This window comes from Balaenoptera musculus, chromosome 1 (genome assembly GCF_009873245.2).
Source record: "Balaenoptera musculus isolate JJ_BM4_2016_0621 chromosome 1, mBalMus1.pri.v3, whole genome shotgun sequence".
Taxonomy (NCBI): domain Eukaryota; kingdom Metazoa; phylum Chordata; class Mammalia; order Artiodactyla; family Balaenopteridae; genus Balaenoptera; species Balaenoptera musculus.
Window position 1 is genome coordinate 119668370 of NC_045785.1, and position 18582 is coordinate 119686951.

General features: G+C 39.1%; 1 protein-coding gene across 1 annotated transcript in view; it reads right to left on the bottom strand.

Annotated features, from left to right (window-relative positions):
• The window catches only part of RGS5 (regulator of G protein signaling 5), a 49244-nt gene that overhangs the window by 11462 nt on the left and 19200 nt on the right, over positions 1 to 18582 (bottom strand). The window contains exons 2-3 of the mRNA XM_036823105.1: positions 9250 to 9360; positions 3312 to 3373 (exon numbers count right to left, since the gene is read on the bottom strand). Coding sequence (XP_036679000.1) covers positions 3312 to 3373; positions 9250 to 9360 — 173 coding nt within the window. The remainder of the gene's footprint in view (positions 1 to 3311; positions 3374 to 9249; positions 9361 to 18582) is intronic.

Below are 18582 nucleotides of genomic sequence, written 5' to 3' on the forward strand. Positions count from 1 at the left end.
TTAAAAAGCAATACACCAGTTATGTGCCCCATGGACCTTCAAAAAGAAAACAGATGGTGCCATATATAAAACTGAAGACAAAAACGTAAGAAATTGATGTTCTTTCAGAACAGAGTCAAATACACTGGGCTATTAAAAATTATTTTTAATAGGTTATTAGGTAATGCCTAATAGGTTTTAATAGGTTTAATAGGTTATTACCTTGTAATAACCTATAACAGAATATAATCTAAAAAATGAATCATTCTGTACACAATGCAGTATTGTAACTCAACTATATTTCAATAAAAAAAAGATTTTTAAAAACTGAGGAAAGAAAGAGGAATCTTGTGGAAGAGAAAAGATTGAGTAGCAGCTTAACCGTCCTTTTTTTAGAGGTTTGGTACCAATTGATTTCATTTCCACTCAAGAAAATTTAAGAAAAATGTGGATTTAAGAAATGCTTGGGGAACTGAATCAATATCTTACATTAGCACAAGAGAATGCCAAATGTTCCTCATAAATCAGCAAATATGCCGTTCCTTGAGGTTAAATGATTTAATTTATCAAATCAAACATGCAAGAAGGGATTGTGAAGTTTTAAATACGCATTTTTCAAATGTATCTTTCTTCATTACCTATTCTGCATCAATCACAGCTAATGTCAGAACTATCATAGTTCTGGTTATAGACCGTTAGTTTTTGCAGATTCAAATAAGAATATCTCATAAGAACTGAGTTGCCAGAGTTTGGCTTAAAAGTTATTCACGCTGCACGAAAGCTGGTGTTTGGGGAAATAGGTCAAAAATTGTTTCTTTAGGTTGATGGTGTTGTTGGGGTAGAATTACTTGGGCATGCCTGTCATTCCACTAATCCTCTTCTAGAAATAGCTGGACAGAGAGCAGCAGAGACAAAGTGGCAAGAGACAGACACAGCAAGTGGGAGAGTCATCGAAGCAGAGATAGAGGGAAAAATGGAAAGAGAGGAAGAGACAGAGACACAGAACAGAGAAACAGAGGCAGAGGGAGGGAGAAGCTGTCTTGTTCGCTCATGGCATCACCTCCCATAGGGCATGGCACTCTTTTGTTTCTGTGAGATCTCTGTATCCATACCAGAAACCCTCTTTTTCATTCATCCTAGTTTGAATGGATAGATATCTTCTCAAGGAAAGAATTTTGACTAGAACAGTTATCAAATGCTTTTCCATTTATTGCTTGGGGAAATCACCCAAGTCTTAGAAGTGTTAATTACTTAAGAGGATAATGATGCGGAACTTAAGAACACACATATATATACACAGACATATACTATATATATAACATATATGGTATATATAATTTTAAAATATATCTAATTAAATAAAACATTGTGAATTTTATATATATTTACACACACATGCATATACATATTTCCCCTCTAAGAAGCAGAAAATATTACTGTGAGACTCTCAGGCCTCAAGCTCACATCATGAAAATCATCTATTTGCAAGCTGAAAAACTTCAGTCCCTCAACAAATGCTAAGGTGTTAACACTAACTGCCTCTGGCTTAACTTATTCCAATAGTTCTCTGTCTCCTGAAAGCCTGAAATATCTGAACATGTGGCCCTAAGGATTAGTATGACTGAAAAGGATTTTATATGGCCACATAAATATATATCCTTCTCTTTAATGGTTTTAAAAACATGGAAATGGTTCTGCTAATTCTCAGGTTTGTTGACAGTAGCAATAAATACCTGTACCCAGGGTACTTAGAATTCATAATATATAATATGTCATCTGTCAGGTTGCTACTGGCCCTAAAACCACTGTGTAACACAATAAACAAGTCAATTGATAAACATAAATATTTTTCCCCTAGTTGTCTTCATGGAATTTCTGTGTCCTAGAAGGATAATGAAGTCATTCATTAACCCAGTTATTCAATAAGCATTCGTGGAACACTTTATATGTGTCAGGACTGGGTACTCTGTTTAACACAAGAAATAAAAAGAAAATAAAAAATGGATAATATTGAGAAAGTTCCAAACCAGAGGCTTTGGTGTTCTGCCTCCAAATATAAGATATTGATTCTGTCACAAGTAAGCGGAAGATTACCTCACCAAAAACAAGAAATAAAAAAATGTTTGTATACAATTCAACATACATTCTTTGCTATCTACCCTGTGTCTATTAATCTTGATGGTCCTGTGGGAAATATTTTTTAAATCCTTATTTTTGCAAAGCATTTAACAAAGTTTCATATTCCATCTTGTGGTGGAAATGGAAAAATATGGGTTAGATATCTTACATTGAATCCTATTTTTAGAGTGAACGATTCAACAAATATTTGTTTTCCTATTACTGTGCACTTCCTGTTGTGAAATTATCCAGAAGAAAAAGACTAAATCCTGGCTGTCAATGAGTTTATAATCTGTCATAGGAGGGAGACGGCTATGATCAGAGTACAATGTAGCAAGTAACAGCGGCATAAAAATGTGCAGACAAGTTGCACTGGAACCTCAGAGGGAGGATACATCATTCCAGAAGGTCAAGGAAGACTAGGCATTTAGTATTTAGATTCACTTTTATAGGAGAGGAGAATTTCAACAGATAGAGGTATGAATACAAAGTATTCCAGCCAAAGGGAATACATGTAGAAATCCTATATGGAGGGGAGAACAGTTCAATTTGACTGCAGACCAGCCATATCATCATTATTATGGAGAATCCTAAACATTGGAAATTTGAACTTGATACTTTAGGCCTGGGAATCAGTAAGGATTTTGTATTGGGGAAAGGCAAATGGTGCTCAGGTATATTGGTATTAGCTTGGAGAGGAGTTCTTGCTGGCACTTTTTTCATGTCTTGAATGGAGATATAAAAGGCCTGCTGCCAGAAGAGGAAACTGTGGTTAAGGGAGGGTAACAGCCCATGGCAGGTTGCAAAAGCAATTAATAGCAATTTGAACTAGGACATACAGCCAATCCATTCCCATAGTCCAGTGATATGTACCCTGCTACACCGAATCCACGGCAAGCCATTATGAGGCCAAGCTGGAAGAGGCAGTATCTCTGTGTTACTGATGAAAATTTTAAGAACTACACAGATCAAGCCACTAGCTCCGCTCACACAAGTAAGCAGGACAGATGGGAATACAACCTGCACTCAGGAGTCCTCAGGACACCTTATTTTCACACTCTCCCGCCATGAGCTAGATAACTACACTCCCCTGGCATTCTTCCAAAATTGAAGAAACGTCAAAATTGGGGAAGAAGAACATGGGCAGCCTAAAGCTTTTTTTTTTTTTTGCCTCTGTCCTTCCCCTGACCTTTATAAAGATAATTCAGACTTACAGTTGTTCTGCAAGAGCTTGTCCAGGGAATCACGCCACTGCAGGGCCTTGTCCAACGAGGGTCTAAATCAAGTATTAAGAAAGAGAAAGGAGACAGCCATAAGAAAGGAGTTAATCACGTACACCAACAATGACTTGGATTTGCTTTTCTTTGAAATGTTACAGTTGATGACCCATTCTCAGGACAAGGGAGTTAGAGCTGTTTTATTCTGAACAAGTGAGTAGGATGAGCTGGGTTTGCTTGCCTACATCTATCTTGCATATTTTCATCTCTTGTTGAACAACTGGGTCAGGCCTCTCCCTTTTCAGAAGCAGAGTCTATTTGTCATGAAGCCATGTCTTGATATTCTTGTGTATCCCATAACAGTGTCTCCAATTATGGTCTTTTTTTCCAAAAGTAACTGAATAAAATCCAGTTGTCCCGTTATAGGGCTTGAACTCATGTTCCCTGCTTCACTAGTGCTGCACTTTAAACACCCACTTAATCCGCAAAGGGCGTCAGATTCCACATCCACAGCCCTTCGCCACCTTATTGGGGTTGACGGAAGATGCAAGGTGTGAAGTTGCCTCGTGTTGGGAATGTGATTCACAGGAAGTCTACGTTTTAAAAACTCTGGGTGCATTTTCCTGCCAAATTAGAACAGGATAATTTTTTTTTTTTTTAAAGATTTACTCTTTCTGAGAAGAGAAGTGGTTAGACACCGTGAAAAGGAACGTTGTACACAAATGCTCAGGATGCTGAAGGTAATAGTCAACACATAATTCCCCCTTAGGCTGTTTTTATTTTAACGTTTATATATGCAGAAACCCTGCAGCTCTTTCGTTTTAACTACCAATTTTTCCTTTCACAGTAGAATTGTGTCAAGGAGGGCTGGTATTGTCTGGGAAAAATGGCTGACAGGGCTCTCCCGGGGTTCCCCCCTCAGCCCCCGCTCTCACTCTTGTGTTACAATGTGAGTTCTTCATTGTCAAATGAAAACAGACTAACAAGGCATTTATTAGAACATTAAGGCCAATGAAGGTGTTTTTCCTAAATTGGAATTTCCTTAGCTCTTAACTTGTTGATCAACTGTTCAGACAACCCAGGAAAATTCCTGCTTCTGGCTTTTAAAAAATAATATCTTAGGGCTTTAATTCTTTAGGTTATCAGTGAGATTGATAAGACAATCGCTGATTCTCCTTTTCGTTTTGCTCTCCAGGCTCAGAGTCAGTCTCACTTTATCTACGTAAGGAATGCAGGATGGCAGTAGATTTTTTGGCTAAAATGCTGTGACTAATTCCTTCCATTCTCTATTCCTCTCTGTGGAGCACGTGCAGATTTTGAGTCTTAATTATACGACTTTCCATAAAGTTTTACGCTTTTACGATTTGAAGGTTAAAACATGCCAAAACTGAGAGTAACAAACCTGGTGGAATAATCTTAAGTGGTTTCATTTTCCTGGCTAGAAACATAGGTATCGTAGATCAAAAACTCAACACTAATTCCTTGGAAACTTATTTTTAATGAGTGAACTACCTTCTCTCCTCCCGTTTTCTTCTGGTTAGTGTAAAGGAACACAGGGAGGAGAAATGACCTGAGGAAGGAATGATAAGCATGCGCATATATTTTTCTGCCTCATTTTATTTCTAACAAGAAAAGGAGCTATTTTCTAGAGGTCAATAACTCCTTTTGGCTCTTCTATATTACTTCACGCTGAGAATTCTTCCTATGTATATATTGTTTTGTACCAACATTTTTAGCACAGTCTTATAAACCTTAATTTCTTCACTGCAGTGGGTTCAACTTTGTACATATGACACCCGCCAAGTCTTTATTGTTGACAGAAACAACAAGACATTAAATAATTGAACAAAAGAAACAGAGCAAAGGGAAGGCTGAATCGCCTTCTGGTTTTGTAAATACCCCTCGTAAAATGAAATCACCTTCCTGCCCTCCATTTCCTCTGGCTAGCATGGAGGGGCACAGGAAGAAGAAATGGCAAGAGCAGGTGCACCGAACTTAAGCCTGTTACCAGATCCAAGCTGTCCCAAATGGTCTTGTTAGAACCAGACTAATGGTCACAATCAGCAGCGCCTCACAGCCAAGATTAAATTCCTGAAAAGGATATGTGCAGAACCCGCTTGGGGGTAATATTAGTCCAAATTGTTTCAAGGACACAGTCAAGCAGAACACATCCTCCACACCTCGAAGCCCAGTGTTCTGATTCCCAGACTAGGAGGTGCCACAAGTTCATCCTGTCCTGATTCTCAGAATCTGCCATTAAGTCTGACTTCTTTGAAACGAGATAGATGCAGATCTAAGTGACCAATAAGTATTCCGGTTTGCAAGGTCGTAGCTGACCACAGGGAGTGGGCATGGAGTTTCTGTGTGTGGGTGTGGAGGGAAAGAGGAACCCAGTTCCAATGAAAGGCAAAATAAACATTTATAGAGATGATTAACTGTTTTATAATGGCCAGTGTAAATGCCACTTGGTCCAGGAAATGATGATCTCAGCTGGAAGTGTTCTCTCCCTCTTTACTGTACTCTTACCACATTTATTTCTTGAATCTCCTACAAGGCACTCACTGCCTGGAGGTATAGTGTGTCAGCCATGGAGAACTTTTCCCATTCTACCCTGTCCGACAGTGCGTTCCCTGCAGTATTAATCTACCCAGCAATGTGCATGTCAGATTAATGTGTAAATTAATAATGGTTCAGTTTGCTCAGAGTTAGTCTGGTTGATGAAAGTCACAAATAACCCAACACTTAGAGTACAGAATTTTTAGCCCCATGAACCATGACTACAGTTATAAGCAACTCTGACATTTACTAGCTCTAACCTTCGGAGACTATTTTAACCTCTCTAAGCACCGGTGGTTTTCTTTTTTGTTTTCTTCCTTTTTAAAAATATCTACACAGTCCCTGGCACATATTTAAACACCCCTGATAATGTTTTAACGTGCTCTCGCCCTTGACAAGGAAAGTGAAATCCAAGTTATTTTTTGGCACTTAAGTGCCTGTTCAGTTCTCCCCTCCTTCCTGCAACGTGTCTGTTCATGTCCAGTCTCAAGTTCATGGACATTTATTGAGCCCTCCCCCCAGGGCCAACAGTGACTTGGGCACCATGGATGGGGATGCAGATAAATACACCTGCCACTTTTTGATGTCTATCCACTGGCCAAACATTGTGCATCCATCTTTAATCCGCACAGTAAGGCTTACTCTGCAGTTTACCAGGCCGGAGTTTATGTAGGACAACAGTTTGTAATGGTTCTCCCCCGTGCACAGGCTAGGGACTGTTTATGTGTGGAGGTCATTCTAGAGTTATAAAGTGGCAAAACAACAGCAACAACAAAAGGTAGTTAAAATTAGTGACATCAACAGAGAGTAAATGAACATCTAGAATATAAAATAAACTATAAAAATATCTACACCAGCTCTTGAGTATTTTGCAATTGATTATATTATGAGCCATGATAATAGTTACTGTAAACTAAATTTACATGGTCTTGTAACATGTTTATTTTTCATTATGAGGACCTACAGCAGAGCCTTAGGGAATGCTCACATATAGAGGGTGGACAAAAGTGGGAGCCCTTAGAGAGAGAGAAGGCCGCGGGAGAATTCAAAATTAGAAGTTAAGGTGGAGAGTTTTAAGGTTGGCAACTGGTGAGAAGAGTCAAATGCTGTCCACGAGTCAGGAGTTAGCCCTTGGTGATGATGGTTTCAGTTAGGTAGTAAGGTTTAGACCCGACAAAAGGAGTTAAAGAAGAAATTGAAAGCAGTGACTTTCCATTTCTAGAGTTTTCCAGTGTAAGCAAGAGGAAGAGATATGAGTAGAAGGGGTGAGGGGATGGCAGGGTGTTTTTCAGAGTGGAATATGGTACTTGCTTGTTCTAGTGGAAGAGGGTCCAGAGGGAAAAAGAGCAGTTAAGAATACTAAAATGGTAACAGAAGCTGGCCTTGGGTGGTAGGGATATAGGAAACTTTTTTCTGTTTTTTGAAACGGTTCAATTTATTTCTAATAAGAATAAAAATATATTTAAAAAAGAGAAAATGCTTTTTTAAAAAGGGATTGCTTTTTTTAAAAAGATGAGAGGAGTTAAAAATACCTTCCATCCGGAGAAGGTCTATTTTCTCCTCTGAGATTTATGTTCTTCTCCTTGAGAAGAATGTGGGTAAAAAAATACAGAGAAACTTTAAAGTGAGGAGGAGTGAGATCAGCCGAGCTCCTGCAGAACACAGTCTTTTCCTGCTTGTTAAAAGGCATGGAAATTTGCCAAATATGAGTGAAATGGGGTTTAGGAGTTTGGAAGAGGATAGGAAAGCTTTGTAATGGTCACTGTTAAAAATGCAGTAGAGATGCACAAATATTCTCTAGGGATAAGAAAGATTTTTCCAAAACAATTCAAACTTCTGGAAGAAAAAGGGGGCTGGAAGACAAGAGAAGAAAATAATCCAATAAATGTCAGCCCCAAGTTATCTTCCAAAACTGCTTCTCTCCAAATCCTTGTTAAGCCAAATAGTTCAAGTGTCTGTGTGGGATATTAAAGCAGAGAATCAAAGCAGGAAATGTAACACTGTATTTATTTTTTAAAAGTTAATTCCAACAGATCAATAACCACCACACTGTTTATTTCAAAATAGACTTTTTGATCTTTTGCTATTATGAAATGTGGTTCTTATTCTCTCCCCGTGCCTGGTGCCTGCCACTCCACATTGAATTAACTTCCCTTTTCTAAACGCAGAATACTCAATTATGCCTCATTTCCGGTTTGGGATCACTGTGAAGTAATAAAAAGAGAATGGAAACATCCACTTAGATTGATGAAAAAAATTTTAAAGGAATAACCTGTCTCTCTATCCCCCAACCAATCCAGCTATATTAATTTGAAGGTCATTTGGAGAAAAGATTGGCCAATTTATACAAATATTAAATTTTAAAAGAAATGGAGGTTAAAAGGGATTCCTATATTTTTACCACACTTCTGTGATCTCTTCAAAGCTTTTAGGTAGTAGAGTGAAGGGGTTTGAATACATTTGGCTTATCTTCTTCCCACTTTCCTTTTTGGTTTTAACGGTGTCTCTGTTTTAAAGCGAAGATGGAGTGTATCTGTCTAGTCGATGTCGGGCTGTGTAGCTAGTGGAACAACGGTAAACACCGTGAATGCTGTGAGTAGTGTTATTAAGTTAGAGTAATGCCAATGAAATTGTGGGCTATGTTCACTGCCATAACATCGTGAATATTCAGAATTATAGCTTCCCTCCATGCCTAAATTGATAGAAGTATGTGTGTGGGGGGGTGTGGCTAGGGACTGCAGAAGTCCTGTCAGGACTATTAATTTATGGACTAGGGAAAAATTGCTTGATGTGCATTAAATAGGAGTATCTGGTCAAGTATTCATTCCTCCACTAAGGAACAGAACTCTGGTCCTCTTTTAGACCTTGAAGGGACAATATCTTGGAGAAGAAACCTTTAGGCTTAATAATCTGCCTTGATCTTAGCCTCTTCTTGAGGGAAATGTCACCACTTGTATCTCCCTGCTGAGGAAGTAGCCCTCAGGATATTTCCTGAGCAGGTGAGCATCCAGGGATCATAATTAATTGCATCAGGAATGCTCACCTGACCCAAGGATAGCAAGTGAACAGGTATTTTTAACCACACTTCCGTGTGATGAGGTGGCTGGTGCCATTTTATAAGATACGGCCTGTTTCTCCAATGATGTCCCAAGATGTGGTCTTATCTTCATTTTTTAAGCATCCTGCCAGTAAGCAATACTATGCTCCATACACGAAAGAGTGAAAAAAATATCCTATTCACAAACCAATTCTCTGAGTACTCTTATGATCTCCAATGAGTCACTGAAGGGGGGAGTTCTACAGAGGAGGGATGGTGCTATACACTTGAAGAATAGCCATCCCCTGGAGGAAAAGAGTGGAATCCATAATCAGGACTCACTTCTGGGTCTTGGCTGGTTTCTCCGCCTTCTCATTGTATGGAATGACAAGGTCACCAGCAGACTCCGGCTTCTGGAGGAGAATTCCCAACTTGATCTTAATCTCCTTGGCCCTGAAAGAAGAGATGTATGAGGGGAAATGGACATCATATGAGCATAAAGATATAAAAAAGAGGTTTCATTCTGTGTCAAAGAAACAAAAATGAGCAAAACCCCATTTCACTGTTTTGGCAGAAAGAATACTAATGTAGAAATTGGGACACCTTGAGTTCTAATAACATTTATCAAGCTCTTAACATGTCCCTGGCTAATATGCATTGTCTCATTTTAATCTTAATTATTGTTTTATATGTATTCTTTCATGTTATATATGGCAGATACTATAGTAGTCCTATTTTACAGGTGAAGAAACTAATGACAGAGAATTCAAATAACTTACTTAAGGTAACCCAGCCAGTATGTGATGGAAATGGACTTGACCCCAAGCTGTCTGACTTTAAGTTTACAGGTGGAACTCACTGTATTGCCTACCAGTCTTCTGAGGGCTCTGGTCCCAGCTCTGCCATTAATTAGACGTATAACATTTGAAAAAGTAATCATGTTTTATTGCCAGACCTCAGTTCCCTCATCCGTAAGATGACAGAGTTAACCTAGATGTTTTTTTTTCAGCCATTTGTACCTATAAAATTAAATTATTCTGCTTGATGATTACTCCTCTGTAAATTGTTCTTCTTTTATACGGATTTGATTTTTTTCCAACCCCTTGCCCATTGTTCCACAATGGCTATTGCAGTATCTTACATGCAGTAAGCCTTCAATAGATGAGTATTAATTACCAACAGACTGACAGCATCGTATTACTCCTTTCTATCTTCAACATTTTAGTGAACAGACATGGTCAGAATTCTGGGCACTTCTCCATCCTAGAATGCAACTGTTTTCATGCCCAGTTCAAAACTAATCTCCTAAGTTACCCATCATTTTATCACAAGTCTGAATTCAAAAACACCAAGCAAATCTTAAGCATTAATCCATATGACAAGCCATTGTATATTGAAAGACCCAAAAAGCTGTCCTTTCACTGTCCCCTTGGCACTTCATACATGCTTTTAAGATAGGGTTTATCATATTGCGTTATGGTTACTGATTTATGTGTCTGTTTTCCAAGCTGGATATAAGAACTTTTTGCAGGTGGGAATTGAGTCTTAAATACCTTTCAACCCTGTGCATAGCACAAAGCTTGGCAGCATAGTCAATATTCAAAAATATTTGCCAAAGTGAACTAAAACTTTCTTGATTTTTGTTCCTCACAAACCTGCCGACATTTATTTCCCAGTCAATGCTGATCATAACCGAAGCCTTACAGAGCTGTGTCGGGATTAGGATATCATGTTGCTGCCAGATAGAGTTTTGTTACTATAAACACACTTTCCTCATCCATTCACACGGAGACAGTGATGAGACAATTTAAATAAATAAAATGTGTGACATTAGCAATTATGGATATTAGGGAGAAAAAGTTAAGGACATATACTGTATAACTTAAAAAAACATAAATATTCAATCATATCATAGGTTCCTTTAGTATAGTAAATGTTATTTTGAAACTCTGATTTAGAATTAGTAACCTCCACAATGTCTTTTCCTTTTCATTTCTTCCTGCCTCTGTTCTTTCCCTAGGACTCGCTCTCCAGCTTAAGCCAACTCAGGCACCACATGACAGCAGATCAAGCTCAGCTGAGCACATTATGGCCGAAACAGAATGTTCTGCTGAGGGAGCTTATATAAAACATGAGAATAAGAATAAGTGTACTTTGATTCCAGGCTCTGCAATCTGCTTAAATTACCTAATGTTAAGTTTTTTCACCTAGAAAGTGGGACTGATAAAATAGTACGTACTTATACAATTTTTGTGATGATTAAATATGTTAATGCATGTGAATCACTTAAAGCAGCATTTGGCATATAATACTGCTTCTTCCAAGTTAGTTCTAACTGCATAATCGTTTTTTTCCAGCCAAACTCAAGCCATGTTCCCTAGCTTTGACTACCAAATTAAAACATTCAGAAATTTCCCACATGTTACTAAGAATTAATACACCTACTGCCTCCCATATTCTACCTCTGGAGACAAGAACTGCCAATTTTATATTTATCTGAAGGATGAAGAAAACAGTATTTGGGGGGGAAAATGTATGCAATACGTGTGGCTACCCTCTGCTGGCCAGTGTATAGTACTACAGCCAGAAGCACCAGGTTCATCTTTTCCATCAAGACATGCTATCCCACCCAGCACTTGAAGAACTCCATCCATAATACCTCTTCTGCTTGCTCCACATGCCCCTCAGTTCCTGCCCATAAGGGGAAGTCGTGAAGCAACTGTTTGAGTTTCACTTGACCCAATAGTTCGCTCACCAATATTTAGCTAAAGATTATCTAATGCATGTCTAATGAATGTTTCTCCTGTGCTTGGTAATTTGGTTGGTTCTTTAGATTTTTGTTTTGCATTTTTTCCCCCCATCTCAACTTCTGTTTCTTTTTTCTTTTTCTCTTTTGCTCCATTTGAGCCATTTGCTTTTGTAAAAGCTGGAGAGATATTTGTGTTTGATTGCCTAGTGAAAGAGTAAGTTGGACATGAAGAGGTTATTAGAATGAAGGGGTTGAGCGTTTTTAAATTTCATTTATTCATATTACTTTACTCCTTGATCATGTTACTGTGTCATCAGTACACAGTAAACAGACAAACTCTCACAGGGTTTTGTCTTTGCCTTCAGGGTACTTACAGCCTATTGAAGTCTCAAGCTTGTGAGCAATCACAAGCAGGTATTAAAGAAGAAGATGCCCAGAGAGCAGCATCTCTCTGGGCATCCAGTGTCCACAAAGGTGAACAGCAGAGCACTGGGGGAGGACCCCAATGTCCACAAGGGTGAGTCAGTGGGGCTTCTCAGAAGAGGCAGGGGTAGAATAGCAGTTAGCCAGGTGGGCAAGAAAAGGCTGGGACTTCCGGATAGGAAGAGGATAATGTGCATATCATTTGAAGGGATGCAAAAGTGGTTCTGCATTGCCTGAGTGTAAAGTGTGATTGGAGAGAGCAGAATGCCATGTTAGATGAAGCCTGCTCACTCTGTCTCCCCTTCCTGATGGGAGGCTGGATGATGGAGGACCTCTGTATAGTATGCAGCCTTCAGCAAATTTGGTATGAAAACCAAAACAAGCTAAAACTATTGAAAGATGCCTTCAAAGACTGTCTCTACATGAAGAAGTAGCATCCTGTCTTACAAATCTGTTTCAAATTTTTCTTTTGCTAATTCTTTCAGGATGCATTTTCCCATGAAAACACTGTCTATAAATGGTGGTTAAATTCTCCAAGACATCCCACAAAAGACTTTTAAAACCAGAATGAACCAGAACCCTCGTATAATTTTATCTATATCACTATTTAAATTGTCTTTTTGTGGGATAATCTGGAAATCAACTGCCATTTATAACACTGCCCATAGAAAATCAGATTCCACTTCCTCAAAGTAGAGAAACATGCCAGAACATCAGATTACTCTTTTCCTCATACTTCCCCTGGGGATGTAAGGGAGAAAGGAAATGCAGTGCTTCGGAAAATACTTCTCTCTATGGTTTAGTATAGGTTCAAACATAGGACGTTAAAATGTTAACGCACATAAGTTGGGAAGACCATTTGGTTGAATTAGGAGTTTGACAGCATATAGGGAGTGAATAACATTATTGTCTCTCTTATAAAACAGTGAATGTTTAAAAGCTGAAGAGTTGACCAGTGCTGAGATTGAAACTACTTGAAACATTTTACTCTTTCTGTAGGAATAAACTGTGTTACTATGTTTGTTTTTCTCCTTAAGAGTTCCTGGAATAGTATTTCATTCCCACCTCTCCCCTTCCTCCCCACCATAGGGACATATCCAAATATGGGAATGAAAAAAACAACAACAACAAATGGAAAATCAAACAAAACAAAAGCTCAAAGCTTCCATTTTATTTCCTCCTTTAAAAATAAGCCTGAATGTATCTGACATTCATTTAATGTCAAAAACAACCCCATCCAGAGAAGAAAACTTTTTAACGTGTTTATGATTTCAGTTCAGTCCTTGGCTCTATTTGTTTGCCCACCAGGCAGTTTTCCGGGCTACATTGCATTAATGCTTGTTAACAAGAAACGATTTGCATCTCTTCTCATCTCACCCCCAACCTTGTTATCCTTTGGTTTTACAAAGAAAAACTTGTTTTGAAATAAAATCATTGGAAATTCCTGGGTGAAATTTTAATTAAGGGTTCAGAGGAAGATAATCCTTTCACTAGATGGTTCACATTAGTGATTTCAAACTGAAAAGAGTTTGAATAATTGCAGGGTTGTGCAATTTTAAATCTGTGCCCTGTGTGGGTAGGCTTTCAAAAGGCCCTGGGCCACCTCTGTCCTTCCGACTAATTGGTGAATTGAGGTGAAAGTTATTACCTTAGGATGAATAAGTGTGGAAAACAGTACAAGCAATCACTAAAACAAAAACATAGCTGAATTTTTAAAAATACAATTTTATTCAAGTAAAATTTATCAGTAACCAGCTATATATAGAGTCCTGTGCTCGGTGTTTCAAGGATTACAAAGATGTTCCTTGCTTCAGAGACACGTGGAACAAGGGAATGTAGGACACATACATGTAAACTATATGCTAGATATTTTTCTAGTCATTGATAAAAGTGGAGGGGATATATTAATAAAAGAACATAGACCCTAGCCTCAAGGGGCTCAAATGTGATAACATGAAGATAGTGTAATAGGAGACACATGCTTTAACAGCTGCCCCTACTATATTCTCAGAGGCCTCTGTATTTTTCCTCCATGGTCCTCATCGATTTGCATTATGTCTCTGTGTATTTATTTGAGTACTGTCTGTCTCTCCCATGAGAATGTCAGGTCCCCAAGAGCAGGGTCAATATCTGTTTTGTGCACAGCTCCAGTCTCAGCACTTCGCCCAGGGCCTGGCACTTAACAGACATGCAATAAATATTTACCATATAAATTGATGCATCAGCAAACGAATGAATGAATTGAATTGCTAGGTTATAGTAAAACTGCATTTTGGGGTGGGTGGGTGAAATATTGGGGTGTAGCACAAAATAAGCCATCAAGGACTAAGACGTCTCTGATTTGGTTAACGGCAGAGGGGTAGTGTCATTAAATGACTACAAGGACTCTACCTGAACTCGATTTCTGTCTGTTAGAGAAGCTGGAAATAGACGAATGGGGGCTGAAACGGAGTATCCTCTTCAGTCCCTCACACTGGACAAGACACGCTCTGATGAGAAGAGGCAGGGAGGGTAATTACAATCACTCAGTCTGATCAGAATACATCATGAGACCAAAATTGATCAGGATTTACTTAAACAGAAGTATTCCAGAGGCACAGACTAGTTCTGAGATTGGACGTATGTCGGGAACAGCCAGGAAGGAAGACGGGACGGAGAAAAATTGGGAAGTACATAGGACAGGGGATTTAGGACACATTTCTGAAAGAGGTGTTCCAACCTGTCCCCTGTCAAGGACAATCCAATTTAAATCCAATCCAACTGAAATCTGTGTTGCAGACGCCCCCTGCTGGACATGGGAAATTGTGAGCATCAGTGAAAAACAGCAGATCTGTTCCAGGCCGCTGCCTTCTGAAGAAATACCACAAAGCTTGTTTCTACAGGAGCAAAAAGGACATGCTTTTTCTTGGCTCCAAAAAATGTGATAAATACCCATTAAAGATAAATAAAAGTTCCTAAAACACTTGTTAGCAACAAGATTCCACAGCTGGAGAGTACTACAGCCGGATCTGAAAAGCAGAGGAAGAAATGAGCTTTCTAAGTTCTTTTCAGCCAAGATCTGAGTCACGTAGACAGAACCCCAGCAGATGCTGACGGAGAGAAGGGAGGCCAGAGGACTTATGTCCACTGTGCTGGACCCATCTAGAGAGATTCATTTGGTTCAACAGTGGAAAAGCCTTCTTGTTGACTGCTCATTGAAAACTTGAGATCAATGGAGTTTGTTACCGATAGATGGCTCATGAGACACAAGGTGATCTTGAAAACCCTTAGTAGAATATAAGGAAACATCTGTGGAAAATCAGGTCAATTCTAGAACTGAAATTCTCAACTCCCCAGGATCCTCCATACATGGCCCCTTAAAATCAAGATTGACTCTCAAGTGCAGGGGGAAGCCCCTCCAGGGTCATTTTGGTGGAGAGAGAATGTATGAGTTTGGCATCTACCATTTTCCTGAATTAACCTACTTCTATCTGAACTAAAGAAAATCCACCCATTGCTTATGTTTTAGCAGAAAATGAAAAAGTAGTTTACTAATGCAATGTGATATCATGTTAAAAGTCTGTATTTTTTTATCTGACATATAAATATATGATACATTATGAAAAATGACTCTAGGTTAGTTAATATGAAATACTCCTCAGTGGTCCAAATGATAGAAAGATGAAGAAAATGATAAAGAATATACGGTATTATTATTATTCATGCATTAGGATATAACTCCAGAAATGACAGCTCTGTTTCCAAACACAATTGAATCATTCCCTGGTAGAGGTTTAGGTTTTCACTTATATTAATCATGAATTAAATAACAAGCCATGTCAAACTGTAAGATGGTTGAAAAAATGGAATTGACGGGGACTTCCCTGGTGGTGCAGTGGTTAAGAATCCACCTGCCAATGCAGGGGACACAGGTTCGATCCCTGGGCCGGTAAGATCGCACATGTCACGGAGCGACTAAGTCCGTGCGCCACAACTACTGAGCCTGCGCTCTAGAGCCTGCGAGCCACCACTACTGAGCTCGCATGCCACAACTACTGAAGCCTGCATACCTAGAGCCCATGCTCCACAACAAGAGAAGCCACCACAATGAGAAGCCCGCACACCACAACGAAGAGTAGCCCCCGCTCTCTGCAACTAGAGAAAGCCGCATGCAGCAATGAAGATCCAACGCAGCCAAAAATAAAAATAAATTAATTTAAAAAAAAAAAGAATTGACAATGTCAGTTGTGTCAAATGTGTGCATAGAAGTCACTTTTGTCTATTATAACCTTCCAACACAGTATTTTCTAACCTCTTCTTTCAGTAAGTTCTCTTAATGATAGCTATTTTCATTATGTTCAAGCTCTTACCTCAACTACCCCAGATTAATTCGTCACCAGGGCCCCTCACAGGCAACCTGCTGTAAAAGACGAGGGATTCCGTGTACAAGCTTACTGACTTGGTTTCATAGGATCACAGTTGAGATTGAGAAGACTGGCCTCAATAGCTTCTCCTTTTGCTCACTTATTTTTTCAACAAATTAAAAGTATGCTTATTAAATGCTTGCCATGTGCCGTAGACTATTACAGGTTTTTAAATCCCCAGTGAAACAAAAAGACAAGAGCCTCTCATGGAGTTTATATTTCAGTTGGGCAAGACAAGCACAAAATAAGGAATCCAAACAATGAAATGAAACATTTCAGCTGCTTGTAATTGCTACAGTGTGACACTGGGTAAGCCTTAGCTTCAGCTACTTGCTCTAATCACAGTGGCAGTCAGCAGGCTTGTGAAAAAGGCCCCACTCCAAAGGCGGCCGATGTTAAGTGCCTCAGCTGTCTTTATAGAGAGCAATACCAGTTGCTTTGTCAATTAGCAGAGCATATTAGAAGTGAGTTTTCACATGTAGGTTTGTTCAATAGGGAATGGGCTCTCTCCAGTCATAATAATGATATTCAAGTCATTTGTACTAGAGACACTATTGTGGAAACTCACACCCACTCCATAGAAAGGTTGTAAGAATGTAAATAGTTCTTCACTCTTAGAGATGGCACCTGTGGCTTGATCCCTAAGTAGTCCTATATCTAGGCCTTGATACAGAGATTTCTTGTCGCCTGATACCAGCTACAAAGATATTAGAATCCAACCTCAGAATATTATTGTCAGAGTGAAATTTTCCTACACGTTATAGTTGGAGCACAAAGAATTATGCCTTTATTGAGATTACAGAACCAGTTGTATAAATATTTTGCACCAACTTGTTAGTAACTATCTGCCTAAGTAAGTACGGAACAATTGGGTTTCATTATATATATATGGTGGTCTTGCTTTCATTAGCTGGTAGTGAAGTTGTGGAGAAATAACTAACCATCACCCACCACTAACCATTAATAGCTACAGTTATCTACCAAAAAGAACCTAAGAGTTGGATATGAATAAATTGATTTAGGCTAGTTTTCAATAGCCACTTACAATCTATGCGACCTTATGCAAGCTATATAATGTCTCTCGGCCTCAGTTCCGTCATTTGTAAAATGAAGATAACGTTAGTACCTGCTGTAAAAAGTTTCCGGGTGGAGGGCATGAGATGACGCATGTAAAAGTCAGCCCAGTGCCTGGCACATAAATAGCATGTCATACACGGTCACCATCATCACCATCATCATCATTTCTACTTATTTAATACCTATCTCATACCACTTAGTGGTACAGTTTATAGCAGTTTCCCTTAACTTCTGGCGTATTAATATTTGATTGCATTAAGCTCATTTTCTCTTCATTGGATGAGTGAATTATATGCCTTAAACAGTACTTTCCTGGCGAAAAGCCAGAAGCAATTTCTGGAGACTCTGTACTGGGGAAGATAGGAGGAAAACTACATGTTAAAAGCCAGTAAGGTATTGGGCTGCAAAGCAAGGACGAAAAAAGAAAGCGAGGCCCTGACTCACTTAGCAGCAGTGGGGAAAAGTCTATCTTCGCAGCACCTTTGTTTACTCCCTGTCAGTCAAATGTAGGCTGGATGTAGGCAGGTTAATAGAGCCTGGCCCTACTTGATGATGTATCCTCTGCCTCCATCACCTGGGGTAGAAACACACTCTGTCTCCCCCACATCCCTGATATTTCCAAGTGTCGAAGACCACGTGAGGTCACTGGACTTTCATTTTAATCACAGGATCCCTGAATCTAGGTGCAAGCACGCCAGCTGTGGGCAAGAGTTCACTCCTCACGGCACACAGGCAGAAAACAGGTGGCCTGTAGCAACTCTTAAAAGTAATAATAATAACATATAAAATATTAAGGTATTGAGGTGTTAATTCATGTTTTCCTCTACTTATAGTTTTTCTTCTGACTTTCAAGAAGGTAGCTAGGCATTTGTTCTTTCTTACCTCTGAGGGAGTTGTGTTGTGAGGCCGAAAGCAGGTATTGATTGAAGATGGCATCCCATCCCATTTCTGGCCTTTGTTTTCCAGGACCCTAAACTCACTGGGGAGATATGCTGGCTTCGTCCCAAAGAGAAGGATTGCTTT